This window comes from Rhamphochromis sp. 'chilingali', assembly GCF_963969265.1.
Source record: "Rhamphochromis sp. 'chilingali' genome assembly, chromosome: 2".
NCBI lineage: Eukaryota > Metazoa > Chordata > Actinopteri > Cichliformes > Cichlidae > Rhamphochromis > Rhamphochromis sp. 'chilingali'.
The window spans coordinates 57,967,793-57,992,336 of record NC_137930.1 but is presented as its reverse complement, the minus strand read 5'-3'; the positions used below and the strand labels follow the sequence as shown (position 1 = coordinate 57,992,336).

Here is a 24,544-nt window from a genome sequence, read left to right as displayed (position 1 = left end):
CTCTGTAAATCTTAGAGAAGAGGAGGCCACATACGTGTAGGTGGAGGTCTGGCAAACCGTGGACTTGCCGCAGTCTTATTGCAAATAGCTGATGTGTCTGCTTCATCTACATCCTGCCGCCAGGCACTGAAACACATACAATTAACCATAAATAATAATCATAATCTTCTTTTTTTTTTTAAATGCACTCTCTCATCTAATATTTGCATATCACAGGCATAGACTGAATATAAAAGAAGGACAGAGCCCCTGGGCCTGAAAAGTGAATCCAGTGTGAAAGATCTTTAAACCCGTGTTCTTACTCATGTGGAGCAGGGGGCAAATCTGGGCACAAACAAAAGATTGTAAAGCGGATTAAACAGTTTCCTAGTGGGTTTATAGTCTTAATTGCTAGTTTCCAGTCTTATTTAATACAACATGATGCTTGTTTGGTAAATTGTTTTCCTGTTTAGAGTAAAATACATGATTATTCGGGGTAGAGCATCCCTCATGCCTGGTTCATCAAGATGGTGACAATGAAATTGCCAAATTTGAGGTTTCAAACAGGACTTCAACCTTTTATGTACAGTTTATGATCACAGAAAGCCTTGGCTGCTAAAATAAATATTGTGCAGCGGGATACGTACTTGTTTGGTGTAGCACGTCTGACATCTACACATTGCTTCCCATTCCAGGCACAGTAAGGATCCCTCGAGAGGATGCACTCCCCACAGCTCTGATAATTAGTGCAGTTAGCTACTGAGACCTCCACCAGTTCAGAGAAAGAAGAAACATAGAGCTGACCCTGTGGATGACAGATGACAAAGAAGGGGACAGTCAGGAGGTGCCCCAAATACTGATACTGGGTTACTATTTTCATCCAGAGTCCTCTCTTTGTGACCCTGATCTAAATGTGGTAGACTTCTTTCATCCATTTTAAAAGGAATTCCTTTGCCCTGATGTATGGAAGCACATGCCAGGATTCAGGAAGTGTCACAAATCCAGCTGTTAAAACCCCAGCTGCAGATCCCCTGAGAGAAAGTTGCACGCAATTAGCTCACTGAACACGGGGTACGCTGCAGGCTGCGACTCTTAATGGCTCATGGAGTCTCTAAACTGCCAATAAATGAATTTACTGAGCCCATTAGTTTAAACCATGAGAAAGTGCTGTGAATTAAATCGGACCGTTTTCTTTCCGAACACCACGTGTACCTTTTCAGTGTCCAGCTCAATGTGCTGCACCGGCTGAGAGTCACGGAAGAGCACCATCTCTTCAATAATGTGCATCTTCTTGTTGACGTTAATGGCTTTATGAAGTCTCCCATCATCTGGAGAAGAGAGTTTAAGTGAAGTCAGATAAAACAAGGGTGCAGGTGAAGAGTGTTTGTGAGCGGTGAGCTGTTTACCTGTGCCAATGAAGAGCACGTTATACACCTTTTTAGCTGCTTGAACACGATGGACGGCGATCTGCGTGTAGCGGACATTGCGCTTGAGTAGCAGAGGCTGGCTGCGGATCACGCTGTCCATCAGGAAGTGGTCTTTGACAAAATTCAGCACCTTGTCTGGCATGAGCAACGAGGAGGAGATGCCCTGTTTTCTGGCAGCGTTTGTGATGCACTGGAAAACACAACAAACATACTGCTTTACATGCTTTCCCCATACGTTCACTGGATAATGAAACCTGCAGCGGCTGTACAGCACTTCTTTGTGTGTTTATTTTATTACCAGGTCATTTCAGTGATTTCAGTTTGATAAGTCAGGAAATTAAACCTACAGTTGTTTGATAAGAATCATGTTTAGGACCTGGAGACGAGTGATGCCTGTCTAAAAGATATCTGATCAAGCCTCTATCAGCAGTCACAAATGGGAACAACCTAGGCTACGTTCACACTGCAGGCGAAAGCACATCAAATCCGATTTTTTTGACCCTATGCGACCCATATCCGATCTTGGTATGACAGTGTGAACGGCACAAATCCGATATTTTCAAATCCGATCTGGGTCACTTTCGTATGTGGTACTGAATCCGATACATATCCGATGTTTCAGAAAGCGACTGCTGTTTGAACGGTCAAGTTCCATTAAATCCATCTTATGTCACTGACACAAGACAGACGCCAATTATCAGCGCCGGAGAAGCGCCCGATAAGACATCGCGAACGCTTCCTGGCCATCCGGTGAAACTGCTGGGAAGACAACGTTGGAGAAACGTTAACATTTTATTTGTACTGTATAATCTGCAGATTATGACAGAAATCTGCAACTATCCTTTGAAGCACCGCTCCTCTCTAAAACAGCAATAAGGATAATTATTAGGTTATCTACATTATTATGTAAATAACAAAATAACTTGAAGCAAAAATTGGGAAACGTAAAGTCCAAAGTCTTTATATTAAGGGCCATCTGTCAAACAATATTGTTTGCTCTGGGTCTAAACAGAGCGCGTTGTGTGTGACATCTTCTTTTGCGCATGTGGGCCGCTTTGAGCGTTCACACTAGAGCACGTTTGCTGTCGCATTTTATTTGTAGTGTGAACGAGCAGACAAAAAAAATCGGATTTGATCAAAAAATCTGAATTGAGCATTAAGACCTGCAGTGTGAACGTAGCCCTAGAGACCTCATGCAGCTGAAGAGACACAGTGCAGAGTAGTGACATGTGCAGGATGTATCTACTGGGTTTTCCAGCAGAGGGCAGCAGGAAAGCACTCACCGCTCCAGGCCGAGGCTCTGGCACCGGATGGTTGTAAGTATACCACTGCTGGGTTTCGCGGTTAACCTCACGGTATCGCCCGTTGAACGCCTTTTCTACCTGGTCCATAGTGAAGGAGCACACTGCAGAGCTTCCTGATGCACCTTTGTACCTTTTATAGGACATAAACAATTGACAGATGATTACAATCTTTCAAACTTGTAAAGCCTTGAAAAAAGCTGTATGTAAACATAGAGATAATACAGTGAAAATCCACCAAAACAGATGGAAAACTGGTAGTTAAGTCCTGTTACACTCTTCTTTGCTTGACAGTAAATTTTATACATACATTTTATCTTTAAATAACAATTCTCATCTATCACAGATCATTGAGAAACATGATTGAATACATATTTAATTAGTAATCTAAATGTTACGAGTAAGATCAAGATGCTTGTCTTGATCTTCCTGGTGTTCATAATGGTTTAAATCTCCACAGCCTTCACAAACACAATCAGGTATGCCACTGTTTTTCATTTTATAATCCCTCATGTGTGTGAAATAATTACCTTAAAGGTGTCTGTACATTTATTTCATTGTTATCTTAATCAAAAGATTTAAAAGCTCTCACCACTGAGAGGTGAAGACTCCATAAAACACTGTGTTCTTCCAGTCCTCCGGACTGGGTGTGAGCACAAACATGTCTTGGATTATGTTGAAGGGAAAGCCGTCATCGGGCAGAGAACACAAGAGCTGAGCCTTCAGGAACGTCGTCCATTTCTTCTGCAGCACCCTTTCACCTCCAACGTCACCCTGCAACACAATAACTGTTGGTTAGGAGGGGGATTTTTTTCCAGCACGAGGCGCTGCAGTATGAGATCTGACACCTGAGGTCAGTATAGACAATATCCTCACACAGTTTGACACACAAGTGTGATTTGATGGGATCTGACAGATCTGCGGTGCATATTCTGAAATGATGATATGCACCACATGGTACACTGCAAAAACATACTATAACATGCCTTTGATCAGGGGTGTCAAACATTAGGCCTGGGGGCCCATTGCATCAGTTTGGAAAATTGAGGGGAAACAGGGATTGGACTTTTAACTGTATTTAAGTTTTACAGCGTTTCCTGGTGATAAAGACCTCCCCTATGGCCATTTATACTACATTAAAGTAATTAAGTAACCGATAAACAATTAAATGAAAGGGACATTCTTTGTGAATTTAAGCCCAAATAGTTGTGCTAATACACTTTACTTCTATCATGTAGAAAAACTAAGATGTGTTGTTGAAATTACACTGCTTTTTTATTAGATTAAGATACCACAGAGATTAAATGTGTATTTAGTGTAGTTAAACTTCTTTACACTGACAGGAAAGGAAGTTTCACTGGTTGAGTGATCGAAGTGGGCTGCATGTGGCCCACCGTGTAAAATGAGTGTTAACATCCCTGCCTTAGACACTGTATGTTATAATGTGTAGGGAAATACATTCTCCTGTCTTTGTTTTCCTTCTTTGTGACAAAAACAAAAACAGAGAGCGCCCTGTCCAAAGGTGAATTTGTTCAAATTGACGTAACTGAAAAACATTAACCTCCTCGTAAAACCACAATGAGCTAAATCAATTGTGCCTGCAACATAGTTACAACCCCGAGGCGGAAGACTTCTAGGTCATGAAAACAATATACATCATCACAACTGGCATAGATAAAAAAAACACTTGGGGCTTAGAGGAGGGCAAATGCTTTTAAATGAAAAAGAAGAAGCACTGCTCTCTGACAATCCTCCTTGACTGATACTGCTGCTGTGATTCACCGCCTTTGGCACGAGCCTTCAAATTGCTATGAGGGATGTGGGACTTCTTTGACATGCAGACTAATTAGGATGCACCGATTTGTATGATAGAATATCAGTGCAAACTGGAGAGTAAATACATCTCGGCGCTTCAGTGTGAATGACATTTACAGTATGTGATATGTATATATATATAACTGTTTGATGAGGTGTTACAGGTCTCAGGAAGGTGATTGCACATCAAGAGCTAAATTAAAGAGCTTAATTTAGTTTTGTAAAGAGACAATCTGTTTATCATAGATCTAACAAGCTCGAAGTTCGCCGTTGTAATCAGTTTTGCAGCTCTCCAGAGGACCAAGAGAAATGCTAAATGACCTAAACCACATAAAACGTCTTTAACATGAAGCTTCAATTGAGTCCACCTTAGCATAACATTAATCAGAGGAAGTGGCAGCACGGGATGGAAAGGGAAATGACACATGACCAAGACTGAGCTTCTGAAGCAATTACTTGTTGTAACCCAGGCAGATAATGAGCAACATATATATTCCCTGGTCCTTTGGGCTGAACCGAGTTTTATAATTCAGTGCCACTCTGGGCTTAAACTGACTTCTGAATAATTGAAGAAAATGCATCCCATTCATTAATCCCTTGTAAAAGCACCCCTTGTTCAAAAGGCTGTTCAAAAAGCCATGAACATGGCGGGCGGTAATGGCTTCTTTCTGGGAAACGGAACAATCCTGCAAATGAGAACATGCTTTGTTGTGTTTGTTTCAACCAAAACATTGTTTATCATTCCATAGTTAGCCTCGATGAAGTGGAACTAAAGTAATAGTAAACACCTGGATATACAGCAAGTATGGAGACGGCCGCCGACACAGTTGGTGAAGCACATTTTGGAAGACTAAAACTGGACGTGAATAGTTTACTTGAACTGGCGTCGCTGTAAAGTTTTACCGAGACTGACCGTTTGCCTCATTTTAAAGCTTTGTTATGCTTTATATTTCCTTCAGCACTGCTTAAGAAGCTAAAAACCTTAAACATTATTGCCAATTTCCTTCTGGGTAATCTGTTCCGTGTTACATATTTTAAATGTACGTGAGAAAATTATCATCAAAATGCCACATGAGCAGAGTTATAATAGTTTTGATTTTTCTCTAATTAGCTTTTATTTTTATTTTGTTTTGACATTTAGTTTGGGTTCAGTTAGTTTCCAGAGTGGGTTTGCTTGTTTTAGTTCAGTTTTTATTATTTAAGAATATTTAGTTTAGTTTTTAATGGTTTAACTTTCAATTCAATTTAGTTCAATTCAGTTTTATTTATTTAGCACCAAATCACAATAACAGTTGCCTCAAGGTGCTTTATATTGTAAGGTAGACCCTACAATAATACATACAGAGAAAAAGACAACAATCATATTACCCCCTATGATCAAGCACTTTGGTGACAGAGGGAAGGAAAAACTCCCTTTTAACAGGAAGAAACCTCCGGCAAAACCAGGCTCAGGGAGGGGGTCCATGTGCCGCGACTGGTCAGCTTTAGTCTTTTTAATTATTACTCTATGAAACATTTTGAAAGGATTTCACTCACAGTCTTGTTGACATTCATCAATGCCTCATTAGGAAAGCTTTGATAAAATGTTAGTATAAAACTAACAAATACTAAAACTTCCTTCTTCTTATTCTTTTACTTAATTAAAATAGGTTTTTTTAATCTATTTTTACTAGTTGCTCCTGAGTCAATATTAATATTGGAATATTTGTCCTTTAAATGGATGTATGGAGAAAAAAAGGTGAATGAATGAATGGATGGACCCCCCCTCCTTCCATCTCAAACTCTCATCACTATTTTTCACCCTCTTCACACAGTGGTGAGTGTGATTGTTTTAGGAGAGCCAAACAGCAGTCTGATCTGGAGGACTGACTTCTCAAGGCATAAATACTAATATAATGCTTAAAAATGAACAAACACTGTGTGAGGTCCGCAGAAGGTGTCAAAGCATTTCTGCACACAGATCCCACGCTTCAGTAATCCTAAGTGATTTGTAGTTGGATACTGAATCCTGTCTGAACGCAAATATTTGGTGAAACATGATAAGAGCAGAGAGAGCAGATTTGGATGGAAAGGAATCAAACTGAGGCGAACGTGCAAGAAAAATGTTTTTCTGTAACAACAGCTCGTGCGTCACTGCCCAGAAGGACTCTGAGCTATAAGCAGCTTTCAGTAGACTACATACTGTACATTCCTGTATAGGTACTGAGCACAAACAAACAAGCAAACTCCTGCTTTAATAGAATTCTATAGAGACAGCAGGGAGTACACATTACCCAAGGGTAAGAAAGCTGCTTTAGATGGACTATCTGCCTTGGAGCGTCGCTCACCTTACACACACGAGCAATGCGTGACACAATGGTGTTGTCAAAGAAATCAAACTCCTTCCCCGCTTCACTGAAGAAGAAGTAAATCTTATCATCATCGCCCACCGGGTTGCCCTTGGGAAGGCTCTCCTGTATGTAGGCAGAGCCAACAAAGGCTGGATCTGAAAGGAAACCAACAATACTGTCACAATGGGATCTAGGGACAGACATCCCTATTCCCATGGCAAACGCAGTCCAATTTCAACAGGGACTGACAGACTGCAGGTACACACTTTTTCATATTTATCATTTCAAGTGATGCCACACTGTAAACTTCCCATTCAGTAGATTTGGTGCAAGCAGTTTGACAATGTCATTTATCTCAAATGAGACACAACAAAAAAAACATTGCCTTCCAGCTATTATACTGTACCTTGAAGCCAGTTAAGTGAGTTTTCTGTTTTTAGAGCTGTTCCTTGGCTTAGACTCTTGTAAATGATGGGTTCATTTCCTTGGAAATTACTGACTGTGCCAGTATACAGCTCTCCATCTGCAACAGGGTGAAGAAGACCATCGTAATAAGAGTACTTATCACAAGGGAATGGGCTTCTGCGTCACATGCGGTAATGAAATCCAGAGGTTATGCCACAGTTTGTCTTTATAGGATTTACCAAAGTACTTTACTGATTCCCACAGTGGCTTCTATAAATCCAAAACATTTAAGCGAGCCTGATTTTTATCAGCGGCTGACAGCCATCGTGAGACCTACCAGCCATGATGGCAGTGGACTTGTATTCAGGGTTGAATGGGCAGCGGTTCCGTCCATCCTCTGTAACAATCTCACCAGTATCGCTCTTGACAAGGGAGAAGTCTGTAGTGTTCTGGAGGAAACACACACACACACACACACATCACATGTCACACGCTGAGTTTGAAGTAGAGCTGTAACCTGCTCTGATAGTGACCGCAGACTCAAGTCTCACAGTGGAATGGAGGTCAGTCTGTGTTTGCTAGAAACTGCAGCAAAGGTCACGTGTTTGTTTGTTATGGATTGCTCTAAAAGGCCTTAAAAGATTTGTAGAAAAGGATTGAAAACGACATTGATTCTTACATTATTCGATTACGTGCATTAAATATTTTTGATCCATTTCCCATAGGGCACAGGAGATAATAAAATAATGCACTTATATGGTATCTGGCCGGGCAGAGCCTGAGCCAGACTGCTAAGTGAGTTGAGAGGCAGGAAGCAGAATGCATCTCTTCCTCTAGAATCAAATAAATAAATCAGATATAAAATCTTGCACCGGGGGTAATCAGCTTTTCCAAAAACAAACAAATGGAACAGATTTTTTTTTTTTTTTAATATCCAAAACCAGGCGTGCTCAAATGTGGGCACTGCAACAGATGCATGCTCCTCCATTAAACACTTACTATGTAAGCACAGATGGGGCTGAAGGCATAGGTTCCACAAACGTACAGATGAGTGCTGTTCATGCGTAGTAAGATTTTGATGTAGTTGAAGCAATCCGTCTGTATTAGAAACACAGGGAAAAGTTCTATTAGACTGATTGTTTTAACCAACTTCTTTCTTTTAAACTGTCCAGAAAGTCATTTTTCTTTTCATGCTCTAACATAGAACAGTTTAGAGAAATTTGTGAAGAAGTAAGAATACATTTCCATCCGACAGCTTTTCAAATGGTAAAGTAAAAGCACTAATTCCTCCTGCTAATGTAGTGACCCTTACTGAAGGCTCTGTGACTGGGGGCTGCCATAAAAAAAAGTGGAAAACTGTGACTGGAAGGAGGGAAAAAACATCCATTGTTGTAGCATGGAAAGTCTCAACTTGAGAGGAAATGTCCAGGGTTCTGCCCTGGATCTGTTTGCCATCTAGCACTGGTCGTGTTTGAGCCACGTGTGAGTTTAGGCACTTGTGTATGAAACCATCAGTTCACTCGCCTGCAGGTCTTTGCCTTTGAAACTGCACTCTTCTCTCTTCCTCTCTGGGGTTTTCCATGCAAGCTGCAGAAGAAAAATAGCATCAATTGCATACAGTAGATATCATATAGTGAGGTGTGTTATAGTCACTTTGGACTACTGGGAGCTTAGCATACTTATTGCCATCTACGTATACTACACCTCTGGGATCATATCATAAATGAATTCATATAAATACAGTTTATGTGGTATTGCAGTTCACAGCTGCTTGCACACTGACTCTTACCTTTCTTTGTAGCTTGGCTGCGCTGATATCAGAGAGGCTGAGAGCCAAGAGACTCTCCCGAGCGCCAACATACAACATGCCGTTTTCGCTACTGAGCAGCAGAGAGGTAAAGTTGAAGACTCCGCTCACTGAGAAACTTCTGGTAGTTCTCTCCTTTGCATCTATACAGAAACAAAAACACAGACAGAGGAATAAAAATAAACATGTAATAATTCAAAAATGAACTTGTCCAGGTTAAAATGAGGGGACGGATCACTATATTATAAACTGCTGAAGACAGGGAATGAATTAAGGTGCAATCACAACACAGAATGAGACTTTTTGTGTGTCTTAATATTAATGACAAAGATTTTCTTAAATGATAGAATATTTATCTCTGCATGAGCATTGCTATTTTGCACTTTTGACTTCATCAGTTAGCACACAGTGAAAACTGATGTGAAAATGAGAAGAATGAGGGTGAAAGCAAGAGAAAGCCACCCAGCTCTCACTTGTGACTACATGTTCAGCATCTAGAACCAGAAAAAGATGGACTTTGAAGCTGAGAATATCAAGTAGATGAGATGAACAGCAACATATAATGTGGGCCTCACAGTGTTTGTTAAACCTGAAGGTTTTTGCAAAAATAAATAAATGACTGAACGAATGTGCCTGTTTCTCTGTCTGCTTGGACAGTACGTGAAACTACAGCTTCCAAATCTTACTGGCACCTCATCAGAAAAATTCCCCATATTTCTCCAACAGTTCAATAATTTTAAATCAACTATGGAAAATAAATTGCTTTGTTTCCACCACACCAACAACTCCTGACTAAAGCCAAGAGTTAAACCATTAACTCCCTCTAATCGCTGCTTTAAAAAAGCCCATGTGTATCTCAGACTTGCAGCAGTTTGGAGGCCTTCACTGCCAGCACAACGTGAACAACTCGCCTCAGCGGCATGCCAGCATAAACAGAAGCCAGGAGCTAATGGAAACTTAGTCACTGAAGTTCTGAAACAGGATCTCAGGCCTTGAAATGTGAACTGTAAAAAAAAAGAAAAGAAATAACAGAGTCCTCTTTGAACCCACCTACTATAAGAGTACGGACACTAATAGCTGCATAAATACTAAAGATTTAGAAAATGAAGTTAAAGAAATAACACAATATACCCAAGTTGTGACATTTCTGTAAGCTAGACAGAAAGTAAATAAGAAAATAGTTTTTTAAGTGCCACATCAAAATGCAATGCTTACAGAAAAAAACAGAAAAAAGAAAATGCAAATAGCACATACAAAAAAAAAAATGAAAGCTGAAACAGTGAGGGGAACACAATCTAAATTTGTAAATGCAACTTTTACAAATATACAAAAAAAGGTAGTAATGCAAACAGTTTGCAATTTCACCCTTTGATTGCTTTTCTTTCCCTTTATTTAGTTTTAACATATTTTCATCAAGAAGGAAAAAAAAACACACTTATTTTAATTCGTATCACAATATTTTGAAAGTTACTCTCATGTATTCGGGGGACTTCCGATCTATGAGCCAGCAACAACATTTAGAGCGCCTCGTCACATCAGCTGATATGATGAGGCGCCTTTATCTACACTGTACACAGGTGACAAGGTAAAGGACAAATCAGTACAAAGTTATTCTGAATGATCACCTCTAAGACAATTGCTGGGGCACAAAGGGTCAATACACCTGTGGGAGATTTAGGGCCATCATCGAATCACCAAATGAAGGAGTATATACTTAAATTTAAATGTGGTAGGGTTTCAAGGCTTTGAGAGTCGCTGCTAGTAGCAGCCCACTGTGGCAGTGATGCATTTTCACTGTTTTTCATTGTTCAAATTTACAACATCACATGCACAGTAGAGTGAAACTGTATTAAACCCACTACTGCTGGTGGTAATAATTAAAATTATAGCACTTCACCGCATTAAACTAATCCGGTCCAGATAAAGCCATTAAGTTCTACTGACAATAGGCTCACCATGTGGTACATACCCTGCAGTATATGTGACCTAATATAACCTCACCTTAGTGTGCTGGTACAGGAGGTCGAGAGACTTCCTCTCCCTTGGGAAAACAACATGTTAATAGCGGTCCATCACCACGGCAACAGTGAGCCATATTGTAGTTAAATCTGTCGGTAAAACCACAAGAGGCTCTCCTCCATGTACTGTACATGGACCCACGGGGGCCATTCTCTCTCCTTCCCACTATCATTAAAGGATAAATGGACTGCTGCTCCATGCCGGTACTGTTCCCCCCATTTTTTTTCCTCCCCACAGAGCCGTGGGCAAATTCAGCTGTGATTTACAGAGCGGGAAAGACAAAGGCCAAAGCCTCAACCAAAACAAAAGCTTTGAGGGATTTTCACAGAGGAGAATATCTACACAATTACTCTCTGGAGTCAAATCACCGCTGTCATACTTAGCAACCACAGATGACAAAAAGAAACAATAAGGCTCCCAATTGAATATCATTAAAGAGATCCAGGAGGGTTTTGCAGCTATACAAAGCTTTTGCTTCATACCTTTTGGAAAACAAAGATCATTTATTGGCGACCAACTGTTTGACAATGCTTTATTTCTCTGAGGAGTCGGTAATTGCTAAATGGTACATTTTATCATTTTTTTGACCACGTGGTGCATTCAGGCTTACAGAAGCGGCTGGACAGTCTTAAAATTAATGTTTAATTTGCAGCAAGCTGGTTGTTTTTTTTTTTTTTTTAAAACATCTTCAATTTCACTGCAATACTGGGGAAAAATAGCTAACATTTTGCTCACATTGGAGTCCAAAACGGAGTAAAAGGGGAGTGAATCTTAATCATAAAGTCCCAGGACGGTTGGAAACACAACTCCAAATGAATGCTAATGTTAATGTGGTGCCCACTTTTCTGCTGCAGGAGTTCAGCACAAGGTGCAGCAAACCAGACTCATGAGGTGATGTGATAATTTTGTGACAGCTTCAAAAACAACAATGCATCCGCGAGACAAGAGAACAATGGAAGGAACAGGCACAGATGATGCTTCACAGTTTTTTTTGTATCCGTCTACACGAGGAATTGCATGTCGAGGATAGTGATGTTTGAGAGAGCGCCAGAGTGCAGTTTGCTTTTCCAAAAATGCTGTTCGTTCGTTTTACTACTCAGTGTCAAACCCTGCCCAGTTTTTGCAGGCTGCTCTGAAGTACCTTATATAGAGTAGGTAGTGTTTTCTTGGAAAGGGAAGCGGTCCAAGCAAGGTTCATGCCTACTTGGATCATATCAATAAAAGTGGAGTGCACACACATTCATACAAGCTCTTTTCTCCCCCCTATAGTTAAGTGATTTCCATCTAGCATTCACAAACATTCGCTCACTTGAGGTTGATATCTTAGTATTACTAAGACTGGAGCAGCCAGGGATCGAACCGCCAACCTTCCAATTAGTAGTTGATCCCGTCTACCGCCTGAGCTATAGTTAATTTGTCCAGTAAAACAGATTATTAATGACTTGCAGTTAAGTTTTATTGCTGAAATGATCAGTTGATAACAGGCTCTTAGCCATAAATTATCATTTGATTCACTCAATGTAACAATAAGTCTCGTTTTAATTGATTCACGGCGGAATTAATCAATTATTTGTTCAACATTCAGTGGTGGTTCCAGCTTGTTAAATGGATTCTTTTAAACTGCTGTACATTTTTTCCACAATGTTCTGCAAGTAAAAAGAATTATAATATCATAAAAAGTTTTTTTTTAATGATATTATAGCGCCTAGAGCACAAAACCTGAATAGACTAACCCACAGGTCGGACAGTGTACAGACTCTTACCCCCAGCAGCTGTGGCAAAGGAGAGAGGGCCAGCGTTTTGATCCCTGGCTCCTTCAACCAGCACGTCTTAGGGCTAGATATTGTGTGTGAGAGTGTAATAGGTTATTGAATGTGTGTGTAAATGGGTGAATGTGGATTGCACTGTAAAAAACAAAACAAAAAAACAAAAAACGCTAGACGAGAAATGGCTCATATAAATACCAAATCAGCATCAAAAGCTGCATGCATCCTGCATGAACTTGTCTTTCCCTCCGCTCCACATATGCCACAGTTTCTTAAAGAATCCGCTCTATTGTTATTTGACTGTCTGAGGTTGATTTGTGACGGGTCATTTCATGACAATGCAGCCCCAGAAATGTTGTGGTGTACACCAGGAAACAGACAGACGAGTTCAAAGGAAGAAGGTTTTGTATCCGTGACAGAGAAACAAGTCAGAAGTGGCCACTGTGCCACTACTAGAACAGCAACAACAGTATCATCCTGCAGCATTTCATCCTTGTCCATCTTACCTTTTTCATGGAAGTCCCTAAAAGTAGGTGTTGACTACTTTGAAGTGCATGACTCCAACAGATGGGCTTATTTTTAGGGCGCATTTGTATCAAAGTGGTTTAGGCCTTTCCCCCCCCCCCCCTTTTTTTGGTTGGTTATAGAAACCTTACAGCATGCAAGTTACTTGCATCTCGCATTCATTCATTATAAATACTTGGATGATCTACATGAAGACACACTTGTACTTTTTTTACGGTCTTACACCTTTATGTTATTTTTTTCTTTCAACACTGATCTTTCCACTTACGGGAATCTAGATGAGCAAATATGTTTTTTGTCTGCTGAGGTTCTAACATGTCATCCAGTAAGTTATCTTAGAAAAAACAATGAAACATGAGCCAACATTTGGGGAAAAATGGCCAACTCTGTGATCTTTCAGCACTCTCACTGGAGAAAAAACTCCCCAGGAAAACTGAGGCCTGTGGATTAGCCCCAGAATCTGAGGCATTGTTTCTGGAGAGACAAATTATTGCCTAGTTTTTCTAATTGTAGTTTCATAAACAAAATTATACACACACCTAAATGTCATGGTATTTGATATTTGGCGGAAAGCTCAAAGGGTAAATCCAAAATTATATGTATGGATACATACCATCAGGGATAGGCGATTCATTTTGTGTTTGTTTGTTTGCTTAGTTTCCTGGGTAAACTGATATTTAAGGCAGGAAGCTAATTTTCAAAAAATAAAAATAAAAAAAAATCAAAGGAAAGACGAAGAAGCAAAAGAAAAAACTAACCAACCGCTGTATTTTTTGTAGGCTGATTATGGACTGATCAGAATGAGTACACAATGTCGTGCTGTCGAGCTGCAACTGAACGCACCACGAAAAATGGAGCCAGCGGGCAGATGTCTTATAGAGGGCTTTAAACTTCACCAAGTCAGTGCCTGACCTCTTAATCTCTGGTTTGAAATAGCAGCTTTGAGCATGGTTAAATCCCTTCATCTGTGACCTTTTCTACAAGTACATGAAGAGCACCCTCTCTGCCATCTGTAAGCAATATTAGATTATTGCTATTATTATGTAATTAAGAGTAATTTGTGCAAATGACAAAGGGCTAAATGGACTGAAATACTTGCACAGACTAACTTGCTAATCTATTTAGAGACAAAATTAATAGCAACTTCTGCTTCAGGAAGTCATTCTGCATTTTTGCATCTTTTCTTTTTTTTTGATTGGTCCCAAAAAACGATCATTAAAAATGCAGAACATCCTTTTAAGAGAGCAACTGTAGAGAAATGTGTCCTCTAATGCCAGAGATCTAAGTCCCTTTGTTTTGTAGGGCAATGATAACAGGCTGATTCAACCAGCGCCCTCTTATAAGGGAACTGTTTTATCAGCTCTTACAGCTGTATGTTCAGGAGATCAGACGATTGCATACTTCATTTAAACCACCTGTTCCTGTTTTCTTTCCACAGAACTCTAGAAAAAAAAAGAAAAAACATCCCCACTTCTGCATCAACTGGATATGTTGAACAGCAAAAAAAGGTGTCTTAAAAAAAACCCCACAAGATAATGTCCCTATCAAAACACCTGACTTTACTGATAATCTGCTTGGAATTGTACAATGTCAGGGTTCACTAGAAGATGACCCAGAAAATACACCCCTGTTTGTCTCTTTATCGCCTTCAAGAGCAAGCAATAGACTCATGACAGATCCTCTCTAAAGGACATCATATGCCCCATTTCCAGTCTTCTGACCACAAACATGACCTACATTCCCATCTCTGAGGGAGAAGAAGAAGAATACTTGCCAGTAATAGTCCTAAGAGAGCACATTTAAACAGGGTTGAATAGGCAGAAGAGGATGCACGAATGACAACAGTTGAGGAAAACATCACTACACCTATGCACACAGAAGCAGAGCCAAATCAGTGTTATGTAGAAAAAACCCGATTTACTTTAAATCTGGCAACCATGATCAGCCTCTAACTAAAAAGTGAGGGGGATGAGACCCCTCTATGGTAAAATGGGAGTTAGCTTTTTACTTTTTTACAGAACTGAGTGCCTATCCATCCCTACATATCGGTCCAGTGAGTAAAAGTAAAGTAAAAACACTGATTCAGTTTATTTAATGTAATTCATTTCTTAAAGAGTGAGGATTGCCAGATGAGCTAGGATGCCTCAACATTTGGATAATCTTGTAAAAAAAAAAATAAGAGGCAGGAAATTACATTTAGAAGAAGCAGGAAAGGAACTTCTCCGGAACGAATGTCTTTCCTTTGTCTTTATCTGTCTACTGTACTTGTTCAAGGACTTTGCTCAGGGTAGAACAGATGAACTCTTGTAAAGCCATTTGCTTTTAGAAGAATTAGAAGAGTCCTGCTGGGTCAGAGCTCCTACTACTGTCGCATAGTCTGGTGACATAAAAACAGCCCACACTGGAGCTCTAACTACATTATCCCAAGTAATTGTAACTAGCTACTAAGAGCTGCTGCTGAATTGGTAATTGTGTGGGAGAGCAGACCCGGGAAGCTGAAGGACTGAGACTAAAGCATCTGGAATGCATTAAGACAACAGGCCAAGAGGGTCAATCCACCGGGAGGTTCATTAGGCAAGCTGCGAGCACGCTGTTTGTATTGGTAAATTGTGGGGCTGCATCTCGTTAGCAGGATATTGTCTCCACAGCACCATCCACATGCAGAGAAAGGTGGTAAATTTGAAGACAACATTAGGAAGCAAAGTCTGGAAAGGCATATTGTAAATTCTGAGGAAAGTGTAGAGATAAAATATGTGCAACAGGGATGAGCCATAACAGGCTTTGGTGGTGTAATTTATAGAGGGAAAATACAGCACGCTGGGGCTTCAATCTGTTACCATTTAAATACTTTAAATCAGTCATTTGTAAAGAAAAAAAAAACCTCACACAGCTCAGCTCTGTAGGATCCTTTTTTTCTCTTGATAAGACAGTCTGCAGGTCAGGGAGCTACAAAAGCTGACCCTGGATTAACCACTATAATGTAAACCAGCTGCTGGTTTCACCGGGAACTCACCCTGACCCCTACTATGAACAGTGCTGAAGCACCAAGAAAAAAAGAGACTGTACATGAGGTCTTGACTTGTTTTTAGCAATACAGCAGATTCAGACCTGAACAGCCAGACTCCACGCTGTGCTATTGCAGAAGGAGCAGAGAAACTGAAAAGTCACTATGTCCCCACAACACCCTGAAACTGAATGACGTGAAGCAGCTGCACAAAAGTTAAGAGTTGCACTCTTTACTTGTTGTTAGGGTCATTTTGTTTTAAGAGCTGAACTGAAGCTATTCTCGTCATTAACTGTGGATAAGGAAATTAGTGCAAATACACCAATTCACCAATTAGTGCAAATTCACAACAACACTTTTACACTGAAGGTAAGGCCCTACTAAAAGCTAGAGACCAAGACTAAGCTGTCGCATTAGTTAGATTTTGAAATGCCATTTAAAAATTTGACAAATGCATTTTTACTACATTTTCCTTCCTAATTTTACCATTTACTTACATAGTCTTAATATAAAGTACAACTTTACACGTCTCTATTAGGCAATGTAATCACATTTGCTTGAGCGCTGATACCATCACGAAACCAATGTTCAGCTATGTGGCATCAACATAGTATCGAGAAGTCGTTATCTCACTTGACACCACTGTCCTTTTGAATTACTCGAGAGTGGCTGATTCAACTGGCCCAGACACGACAGCTTTTAAATAATTAAAAATGCTTTATTCCCTAGTGTGGCTGTGGGCATACCCCTTAAACAAAATTAAAGCACGACTGTCACACGGTGGGAAGAGGGCTGAACGGTTCAACAAGAAAAGACGGGCAACTAAAAGGCTTATAGGTGTGTCTTTTAAATAGTGCTCAGCACACTAAGCCATTCAACATGGTGCGCATTAAAGCCTGGAACAAAAAAGCAGAGAGAAAAGCAGATGCGGGCTCTATTCCCCGAACCCATGATCCGTCCTGATAGGCGCATAATGAGAACCAGACAAGTGTTCACACCATAACACATACAAATCCCCATTCATTATTCATGGCAGATTACCCTCTTCATTAAGGCATAGGCAGGGACCAGGGGACAGAAAGAGAGAGAGAGACAGAAAGAGAGACAAATAGAAAGTGATAGGGAGACCGAGAGAGTAAGAGATAAAGCCCGTCTACAAATATGGTACTAGATGAATATCAGCCAGGCAGGACTCTGGCCCGCCTACAGTGCTACATTTAAGCACGCAAGCCATCAAGCTAACTGGCATCCAGAAAAGACAGGGAGGACCAGAAACCATGATGAGTTCAGGCAGCTTCTGCTGTATAAAGTTCAGGTCCCTGAGGCCTGCAGCACTGCATTCTGCTTTGATACTGTAAATACAATGTGACAAAGCCCTTCTGCGGGAGGCTGGAAAATGTCAGTGTAGCAGAACAGACACTACCACAGCAGGACAACTTTTGTCACCAGGCCCTCTTAACCTTTATCTGCTGAAGAAAAGAAAAGAAAAGAAAAAGAAAAATACTTGTTCTTTGCTTTAAGCCACAAAATAAAACTGGTCTTTTCAACACTAACAATACCAGTGACTCCACAAATTCTATGTCAGAGTTGCTTTTCAAATCAGCTAGTACATTTTACAAAAGTATGGCCTCTTAACCGCGTCAACAAAGAGTAAAATTACTGCTTGTTAAGTTTTACAGGGACATAATTATTATTTCTGTTGTTAAATTATTATCTACATGACCCTTCATGAAGTTATAAATAAGGTTAAAGTTACAGCAAAATAAATGCTGCTATAAAAGAAGCTAATGACCGACTAGAAGCCTGGTAAGCCCCAATAATAAAAATCGAAGCAGGACAGAAAACCCTCCCTGCTTATCTCCTGGACAGTCACGTCACGCATGCTTTAAAAGTTGTTGTTTAACACCAGCAGCACGCCCTCCAAGCAAATCTTTCCTTAAGAACAGGCCCAAGTGTGAAGTGTCTTTTCAGTGAGTGATGGATGGTGTGTGTTGTTGTGAAATGCTCCACAAGGGATAAGCTATGGGCTTCGCTGAGGCTGGGAGGTGAGAGAGATTATCTGTTTGTATAGAGGTCCAACATGAAGGGGAAGGCACAAGCTCAGACAGGCATCTATGTAAAAGCTCGGTCGGCTTAAAATTCGCTAGAAACTGGAAATTCTACCCGTGTCTGTAATAGATTACTAAGCAGCATCTATCAACATAATCCTCCCTGAAGTAACTCTAATGACGCCTGAACATGAGTCACTAACTGCAGATCAATCACTGAAAGCCTCTACCGATCCCACAATCCATCATTTTGTTTCATTCTCTGTGGAGATAATAGAGCACAATTAATGTGCAAAGTCAACATGTCATCTTAAATGTACCAGTATATCATTTGAATAATTGGATACAAGCAGTTCTTGGTGCCGGTGGCTCAACCTATCAATGGAGAGAAAACAGAACATCGGAAAAACAATACATGAGGGCGAATATAACTATATCTCCACCATAGTTTAAGAGTGAAATGTGAAAGGTTCCTAAGCTCAAAGTTATTTTGCAAGCAAACAGAAAAAAAACTGATTATATAAGAGCAATAACTCTCAGCGCTCATGAGATTGTGTCCACTTGTCCTTAGTAAGTCAAAACACAATGGGCCAGTTCATTTGTAATTACTGTCTGACCTGCAGGTACTCGTCAGAGCCACCCTGATAGAGCAGCCATTCACAGCATGGATTTACATGATGGAGACAAACACCATTTCACCCCTCGAAATCCTTTTAGCTCTTACAATGGACACATAAGAAGTGCATTGATTTTTTTTCTTTTTTCAGTGGACATGGTTAATAAATAGGGAACCCACCGGGAACTGGACGACCAGATCTGTAAGCAGAAAGTGAGAGTGGCAAATGTAGAACTAAACAGCTCAGCAGAAAACAGATGTTTCTGTTGAGCGTTCATGATTTAAGTTCCCAGGTGGACTTATGTAAACTTTTACCTCTAGACAGCTGTGAGCAGCACCTAGAGAAGAGAATGCAACAATGCCAGTCTTGATGACTGTTTATTGACAGTTGGCCACGTGCTGCGGTTCGCACAAAAGGATCCGACGACGCTCCAGCTGGAGCCTCAGGCATCTCCAAACCTCACATTTCCTCGGCTCACCGAGAGAGGAGGAGAGCCTGGTGTGTCTGCAGGCTTGCTGTGTGTGATGTGCATATATGGGATAGATAGCAGTGCAGCTTGGGACCAAGCACGCCTACTTAAAAAAAAAAAAAAAAAAGTAATTTGTAAAGTGGCTGTTTTTGTGTTGTGAAGAAGTTGTGAAACTTACTGTAAGAAAAGGTGAGGCGTGGAGTTACGTCATTTTCCGTGACAGCCGTATGAAAACAACCAAGCAGAAGGACAATGAAGGCAGAGAGACGCAGCCAAGCCATACTCATTGTCCGCATGCCTCCTAAGGTCTGCCAGCCAACTTGCAGTATTTCCCTTCAGGTTTTTGGTGAATTCATGTAGAGCGTCTTTTATAACACTTGTTTATTTTCTTCTCCTCTCTCTCTCTCTTTAGTCTTGCAGCTCCAGGCTCCTTGAACAGAATGCGCCTGCACCGGTGTGAATTCAGGGCAGTCTTCTGGGCTACAGACGATGACGCTGGTTTGAAATGATGATTTGTGACCTCAGAGCAACAGCCTCCATTGATCAGCCTCCATGCATATGCGGCAGCACAGGGTCACAGCTGAAACCTATCAGGATAAAGAAAGCGCATTCAAATTAGTGTGCATTAGCACGCTAAATGAAATAATAAGCCAAGTGACAGAAAAAGTGATCTTAAATCACTCAAATTATCTGTTAAATGTTATACGTTACTTTGCAACAGGTTCACTGAGCTATTGTAATATATTAGCCTGTCCACCAATTGTAATGCCATCTGCTGATGTCCACATGAACGGTTCAGCAGGGTGTATGAAAAGTTCAAAGCCTGCCCAAATGTGATTGGTTAAACAGAAACCAGAAGGTTTCATGTACCAAATTCTTGTCCCTTGCCTACAGATTGTACATATGAATTCAATTTTATATTTTATTTTATCACTCTAATATCTTCATGCTTGATAGTCTCTCTCTCCAGCCTTATTGTCTTATCGTTATGCTTTTTACATCTGTCCTATTGTCAGCTCATCAGTCATTCATAAATTACTTTGAATTCATTTATGAATGACTGATTCACCTGAACTAAATGCTGAACATCTTTTCTCGGCATTAAGAGGTTTTTTTGGCACACAGCTGTCTTTATCTCCACACAACACAAAGCATGATTATGCAACAATGACATCGCATTCATAACAAAGTGTATAAGTGCCAAGGGTCAAAACGAAAGACTGCATGATTATCTTTCAGTTTCTGTTCATAGGAAGCAAATGATCATTTTGATAGTTCAGGGTGTTCATGTGTGAGGCTGTTAGTAAGGCGCTCTCAGAAAGCTTAATCGCTATATCTGAGCTGCATATACCTGTTCTGCTGTGCGTTGGACTGAAAGAAAACAGAGATTTCTTGGTAATCTCTGCTTTCTTGAAAAAAGGTGTGACACCCAAGACACAGCTCATATTACAAGAGCTACAGGAGCTTCTGTCCCATCGTTTTCACCAGATGAACTTTAATTGCGCTGCAGAGTAGTAGGAAGTTGCATGTACAGATCAGAACTTGTCTCAATATAAAAGAGTTGGATTTCCATAGCATTCACTGGGATAAAAGCAACTAAAGCCTAAAGACAACTTGTGGAATAACTGCATAGGCACAGTGCTCACTTCTCCTTAAATGAATATGATATACGCGTCAGCAGTGTTGGGAGTAACGGAATACATGTACCGCCGTTACGTACTTGAAATACAAAATATCAGTAACTGTATTCCGTTACAGTTACAGTTTAAAAAGGTGGTATTCAGAATACAGTTACTTTGTTGAAATGAATGGATTACACAACGGTATTTTCCTGTTTCATAAGGCTATGCCCTCGCTATTTTTGGTTTCCACGCCGGTGGAAACCCAAAAAATACGCATTGAGAGGCTCTAATGCCTGTGTCTCAATCTCGCGGCCCATGTCACTCCTACTTGCGGCCTGCATAATGACGTGAAGAAATATTTAAAAAAATTATTCACAAAAATTATTTAATATGAAGGCAATAGGAGTCTTACAGGCATAGCCTGCGCATCAGGGAATCTGAACTTTTAGATATTTTTTCATTTCCACTAACACCTTTATGAACAAGCTCTCCAGCTATTTTTTTAAGAAACTGTCAGTCCAAACCACAACACGACCAGTAATGGAGTTGAGGGGGCAAATCACAGACTCTGATGAACTGAATGTAGTGAGACAGACTTAAAGGGAAACTCAATATGGTTACTCTAGTTACAACTGCAAATGCTCCATTACAGTGGCCACGGGGAGCTCCTCATTAAATGCTACCAACAGGAGATTCAGTTTCATGTGAGGTATTAGAATCAATTTCACGAAGTACGGAGCGAAGCTATTCCGGCTTTTATCAAGGGGATCTTGACTCTTAGTCAATAAGCAGTCAGATGCTTATTACAAAACCAGACATGTCCAAATCTGATGTAGGCAGATGACATCTGCAAGAACAACAAGGCCAAAAGACAAGACACAAAGATGGTTATTTCTACAGCAGCAATGTCACACACAAGACTGAAAAAACAAGAAAAAAACCCATGCAGACATGTCCTGTCAATTCAGCCTGAAGGGCTTGCGGTGCATCAAAACACATATTTTGGTAACACTTTATAATAAGGCCCATGACTAAATGCAGTTAAACTGAATTGTAAATACCCTGTACTTTTTATGGACAGGCAATATTATGGAGTGACTGTACCTTCCTTTTTGCATCTTTATTTTTTTACATCATTATTTAATATTGATTATGTTGAAGAGCATGATAGAAATAATGAATAACAAAAAAACTATTACAGTCGTGTTTCTTTTTTTTGTTTTGTTTTTTACGCTGTACTTAAAATTACTTATAGTATAATGTGTGTCTTATTTCCTGTAAAATACCCAGACGTGAGGCAAGGTTAAGCAGCTCCATAGTACAGCCCACATCCCGAAAAGTACAGAGTACTTAGATGTGAAATGGACGAATATTGTTTTTCCACTAAATTACCCACAAATTACGCAGTACTTAAAATTAACTTCAATATGATTATTTTTTTGTTTCCTATAAAAATTCTGACTTGTTGTCCCTTTATTCTAGTGTATCTATCTTTAAGTATTTGTATATAATCGCATTGTAATTTCAAGTACATTGAATTCCCTTTAATTGCTGGGGAATTATGCCCTCAGTTGGAGACCATATTAAAAAGTGCTACCCACATTTCTAGTTTTAACTTATTTGACTCTGTTTTAATCTTTTGCCCACAGGACACCTCTTAGAATTAACTATTTCAGGTGTGCTTCCACAAAAAAGACTGGGTTAGTGAGGGAGCTCTCTGCCTATACAATCTATACCACATCTTTATTGATGTAGATATTGAGATGTCAAAAATCTTCATTAAGGGTACAGAGAAGGTTGTACCTATAGGGGAAAGAGTTAAATTAGGATTTGATTAAAACATTTTTATAGTTTAAAAAAATCAGGTCAAAATTATCTCCCCTTTCACTGGGTCAGATACGCAAAAGCTATGAAAGGAAAAATAATCAAGTGTCTGGACAGCAAAGAATTTGGACCTACAGCAGTATGACTGTGATTTTTAATGATCCTGATGACAAAAACAGACAAGGTTCTGAAAAGCTTCTGCTTTTAAAAGTCCGGGCTCGGCCACAGTCTGACATTTTTAGACAATCCCTCCCTGTCAGCAACCTACATGATGTCAGTGGACTATGACATGTAACTGACAAAAAGAGTAGCCATAAGCATCATTAGCATCTTTTGTGTGGAAACAACCAAAAATGAGACACTACTTGACCACCGAGTGGCAGAATTAACAATAATCCCGGTTTTGTGTGACAGTCAGAAAAAGCGGTCTGCATGAATCCGACTGAGGTATGAAGAGAGAGTTCGACTCAGCGTGAGCAGGAGAACAAGGGCCCCTCTGACAGCACAGAAATCTATATGCAACTCTGCACTTCACTGCTCTCTCCTGCATGATGCATAAACTGAATCATCCCTTTCACTCTCTACACAGACGTGATAGTGTGCTCTGGCTATGGATGATACTCTCCCATCTCTCTGTCAATGATCTCTTCCTAAATCCTTTTAGAGTATATTTCTCTATTCCCTTCAGCAACACATCACCCTGATAGAATAATTTCATCATTTCTTTACCAGAGATTGTAAAACATCAACAATTAAAGATACTATAATTTTATTAGTGGGTGGGGTGATTCTGTCTGGTTTTTCAAACAAATTAAAAGAAAGCTATTTGTATTTATATCTTTATATTAGCCTTTCTCTTAAAAAACACAGATGGGATTTATGTTTGCATGCCTCATGTCAATGGAGTAAAAAGTGATGCTGCTTTACATTTTCATTACATTTCATAGAGACTAACATGGTGTACTTTTAATATCTGCAACCAAAACAAACAACTAAACGGAGATATAAAATAAATGTTCTGTCAGGACCACTACAGTAAAACGAAAACTGTCATTTTCATCTGGAGTAAGTTATTTTTGGCAGCATCACTCCGTACTGGGACTTCTCTCCCTTTCCATGTGCAGATGTGAAAAGCTTGAGGCAGCGAGACCGGCGCGTACCCCCCATACAGAACAAAGAAGGCATCGCTGTCAACAGATATGACACTGATTAGGTCAGACAACATGGAAAATGTTTGGGTGTTCAGATGGGTTGCAAAGCAGCTTGCAGGAATGCAGCAACTGTATGTCCAATATTAACCTTTCCAACTGAATGTGTGTTAGGGTATCAGCTGAGCCATCAGATGATGTGGGCAGACACAGAGTGGGCTGGGATCAACGGATCTACGAATTATGTCTGAACTTTATTTGATCAAGGATATGCTCAGTTTTTAGTCTATTTTATACATTTTCAGCTTTGATCAGTGTTAAACAATATCTTTATATTAGGATATATTGTAATAGTTTGTAAATACTTCATGAATATAATATAATTATTAATTTAGTAAACTTAATTAGCTATTAATAATTAATAAATGTATAAATGCT

The 24,544-nt window shown here is 39.9% G+C and overlaps 1 protein-coding gene across 2 annotated transcripts in view; it reads right to left on the bottom strand.

The window, feature by feature from the left end:
* sema4ba (sema domain, immunoglobulin domain (Ig), transmembrane domain (TM) and short cytoplasmic domain, (semaphorin) 4Ba) overlaps positions 1-24,544 on the bottom strand; it is a 41,784-nt gene that overhangs the window by 3,583 nt on the left and 13,657 nt on the right. For both annotated transcript variants that reach the window (XM_080874464.1, XM_080874465.1), the window contains exons 2-14: positions 19,691-20,099; positions 9,047-9,207; positions 8,782-8,844; positions 8,257-8,355; positions 7,595-7,706; positions 7,259-7,375; positions 6,850-7,007; positions 3,300-3,481; positions 2,690-2,840; positions 1,386-1,596; positions 1,192-1,307; positions 627-784; positions 35-126 (exon numbers count right to left, since the gene is read on the bottom strand). In XM_080874464.1, coding sequence (XP_080730590.1) covers positions 35-126; positions 627-784; positions 1,192-1,307; positions 1,386-1,596; positions 2,690-2,840; positions 3,300-3,481; positions 6,850-7,007; positions 7,259-7,375; positions 7,595-7,706; positions 8,257-8,355; positions 8,782-8,844; positions 9,047-9,207; positions 19,691-19,808 — 1,738 coding nt within the window. In that variant the 5' untranslated portion in view covers positions 19,809-20,099. The remainder of the gene's footprint in view (positions 1-34; positions 127-626; positions 785-1,191; positions 1,308-1,385; positions 1,597-2,689; positions 2,841-3,299; positions 3,482-6,849; positions 7,008-7,258; positions 7,376-7,594; positions 7,707-8,256; positions 8,356-8,781; positions 8,845-9,046; positions 9,208-19,690; positions 20,100-24,544) is intronic.